Source organism: Aythya ferina (assembly GCF_964211825.1).
Source record: "Aythya ferina genome assembly, contig: HAP1_SCAFFOLD_211, whole genome shotgun sequence".
NCBI lineage: Eukaryota > Metazoa > Chordata > Aves > Anseriformes > Anatidae > Aythya > Aythya ferina.
This window is the reverse complement of record NW_028181322.1, coordinates 81,723-84,326: the sequence shown is the minus strand read 5'-3', so window position 1 is coordinate 84,326 and position 2,604 is coordinate 81,723. Positions and strand designations below refer to the sequence as shown.

Sequence of the window (2,604 nt, the reverse complement as noted above, 5' to 3'; positions counted from 1 at the left end):
TTTCACATGCACATGAAGTGAACCCTTGGTGTGCTTGGGGAATGGCAAATACAGGGACAGGGTGAGGTGTCTGGAGATGTGCACTCTGAGTCTGGATTCAGCAGTGTCCTGCTTCTTTTCAGGTGAACATGTGAGCATAATTATCCTACAGCTCATACACATGCCAGCAGAAGAGACCAGCCTCTATAGACAGATTGGCTGTCCCCTCTGAAAGTACAACCTGAACTAAAGGGACAGTACCTTTGCCTCTGAAGATTCACAGGATTTCACTTGGAATGCAACAGAAGTGCCCAGGATTTATGCCTTATAGACAGTCCTCAGGTGTGGTGGGGCAGCTAGAACATAATATAGAAAATATAAATCCACCTATGTTCTTCATCTCTTGCTGTAGGTCAGGACTGACTCCTGCATTGTCCAGAGCAGAGTTGCCTGCTCCCATGGAGGCCCTAAGGCAGCATCACTAATATGGCATGAAAAAGACCCGCCAAAGGTCTACGAATATTTGCAGAGGGAGGCTTAAAAGAGAAATGGAAATTATTCCTCTCACATAACTCTGTGGTAAATAGTCTTCCTCTGTCTTGAGCAGGACTCCGTGGCAGAACCTGTAAATGTCCAACAGCAGCTCTGTGAGTGAGTTCCTCCTGCTGCCATTTGCAGACATGCGGGAGCAGAAGCTCCTGCACTTCGCGCTTTTCCTGGGCATCTACCTGGCTGCCGTCCTGGGCAACGGACTCATCCTCACCGCTGTAGCCTGCGACCACCGCCTCCACACCCCCATGTACTTCTTCCTCCTCAACCTCGTCCGCCTCGACCTGGGCTGCATCTCCACCACTCTGCCCAAAGCCATGGCCAATGCCCTCTGGGACACCAGGACCATCTCCTATCAAGGCTGTGTTGCACAAGTCCCTTTCATAGTCTTCTTTTTTGATGCAGAGTATTCCCTTCTCACTGTCATGGCCTACGACCGCTACGTTGCCATCTGCAAGCCCCTGCATTATGGGAGCCTCCTGGGCAGCAGAGCTTGTGCCCAGATAGCAGCAGCTGCCTGGGGCAGTGGCTCTCTCCAAGCTGTCCTGCACATGGCCAACACATTTTCCCTGCCCCTCTGCCACGGCAATGCTGTGGACCAGTTCTTCTGTGAAATCCCCCAGATCCTCAAGCTCTCCTGCTCAGATGCCTACCTCAGGGAAGTTGGGGCACTTGTCTTTAGTGTTTCTTTAGTTTTTGGTTGTTTTGTTTTCATTGTGATGTCCTATGTACAGATTTTAAGGGCAGTTCTGAGGATGCCCTCTGAGCCAGGCCAGCACAAAGCCTTTTCCACGTGCCTCCCTCACCTGGCTGTGGTCTCCCTGTTTCTTAGCACTGGCATATTTGCCTACCTGAAGCCTCCCTCCATTTCTTCCCCATCCCTGGATCTGGTGGTGGCTGTTCTATATTCAGTGTTGCCTCCAGCAGTGAACCCCCTCATTTACAGCATGAGGAACAAGGAGATCAAGCATGCAGTAAGGAAACTATTTGAATACATCTTTCTTCAGCAGAAATAATGTGCATATAATACTAACAGGACACACAGGATTTCTGAAAAAAAGACTCCATGCAAATTCTAGAAAGTAATTTTCTTTATTATTATTTCCTCTAACTTGTGGCTTTGATTTAATGTTATTCTAAGTCTCTTAATTTATTATTATTATTATTATTATAAGTCAATAATTTCAAATACCTTTACAATCGATATTCATGTTTAAATAAAGACAATAAAGAAACTGGGAGAAATTCATTGGTCTCAACTGCAATCTCTTCCCATCACCAGTGCCTCCAGCTGTGAACCCCCTCATCTACAGCATGAGGAACCTGGAACTAAGGGATGCAGTGAGGACGCCATTTCAATACATGTTCTTCAGCTTCTTCACCTATAACAATTATCCTATAATCAGAAACACCTATTTTTCTCAGATTTTTTTTTCTTAGTTTACATTTGTCTGTGTTATTATTTTCACTAACTATTGTTTCTGATATAAATAATATTATTCTTAGCCTTCTACTTGTTAAAGATTTACCTATAGAACCAGGCTTCCTGTGTAGATAAAGACAATAAAGAATCCAGCAGAAATTCATTGGTCTCAGCTGCCATGTCTTCCCATCTCCTCTGGAGCTGGGGGAGCAAGCCCCGGCACGCAGGAGGGGCTCAGGGACAAGAGCCCAGCTGACACATGAACGAGCAGCCCTGGTGGCCCTCGGGGCTGCCCCTCACTGCCCGCTGGGTTCTGCCTCTCTGCTGCCTTCGGGTCGGGGCTGCTGCTTCCCTGGAGCCATGGCCAGCAGCAGGATGTGGCCTTTTCACTGCTGCTTTCTTTTGGCTTCCACATTGGTCTCTTGTGTTTCTTGTATTTGGGTTAGACTTTATATCTCATGTAATTTGATGCCAGTCCTGTTGTCTCTGCAGTGGCATCCATGTCCCAGCAGGCAGCAGCAGGCACTGTGCAGTCCTCTGTCACAGCTGGCCTCCCTGCTAGCACCAAACAAAAACCAAACAGTAACAAAAGGGGCTGTTCAGGGCAAACCAAGAAGCCTGGATGCCTCTTCCAGTGCTACTGTCTGGAATAG

The 2,604-nt window shown here is 47.5% G+C and overlaps 1 protein-coding gene across 1 annotated transcript; it reads left to right on the top strand.

Annotated features, from left to right (window-relative positions):
• Positions 1 to 659: 659 nt before the first annotated feature.
• On the top strand, positions 660 to 1,544 carry LOC311428962 (olfactory receptor 14C36-like; the record flags this gene model as incomplete). The annotated part of the gene is made up of 1 exon (XM_084540162.1): positions 660 to 1,544. One exon carries the CDS (start codon positions 660 to 662, stop codon positions 1,542 to 1,544), a length of 885 nt encoding a protein of 294 aa, XP_084396288.1.
• Between the last annotated feature and the right edge of the window lie 1,060 nt (positions 1,545 to 2,604).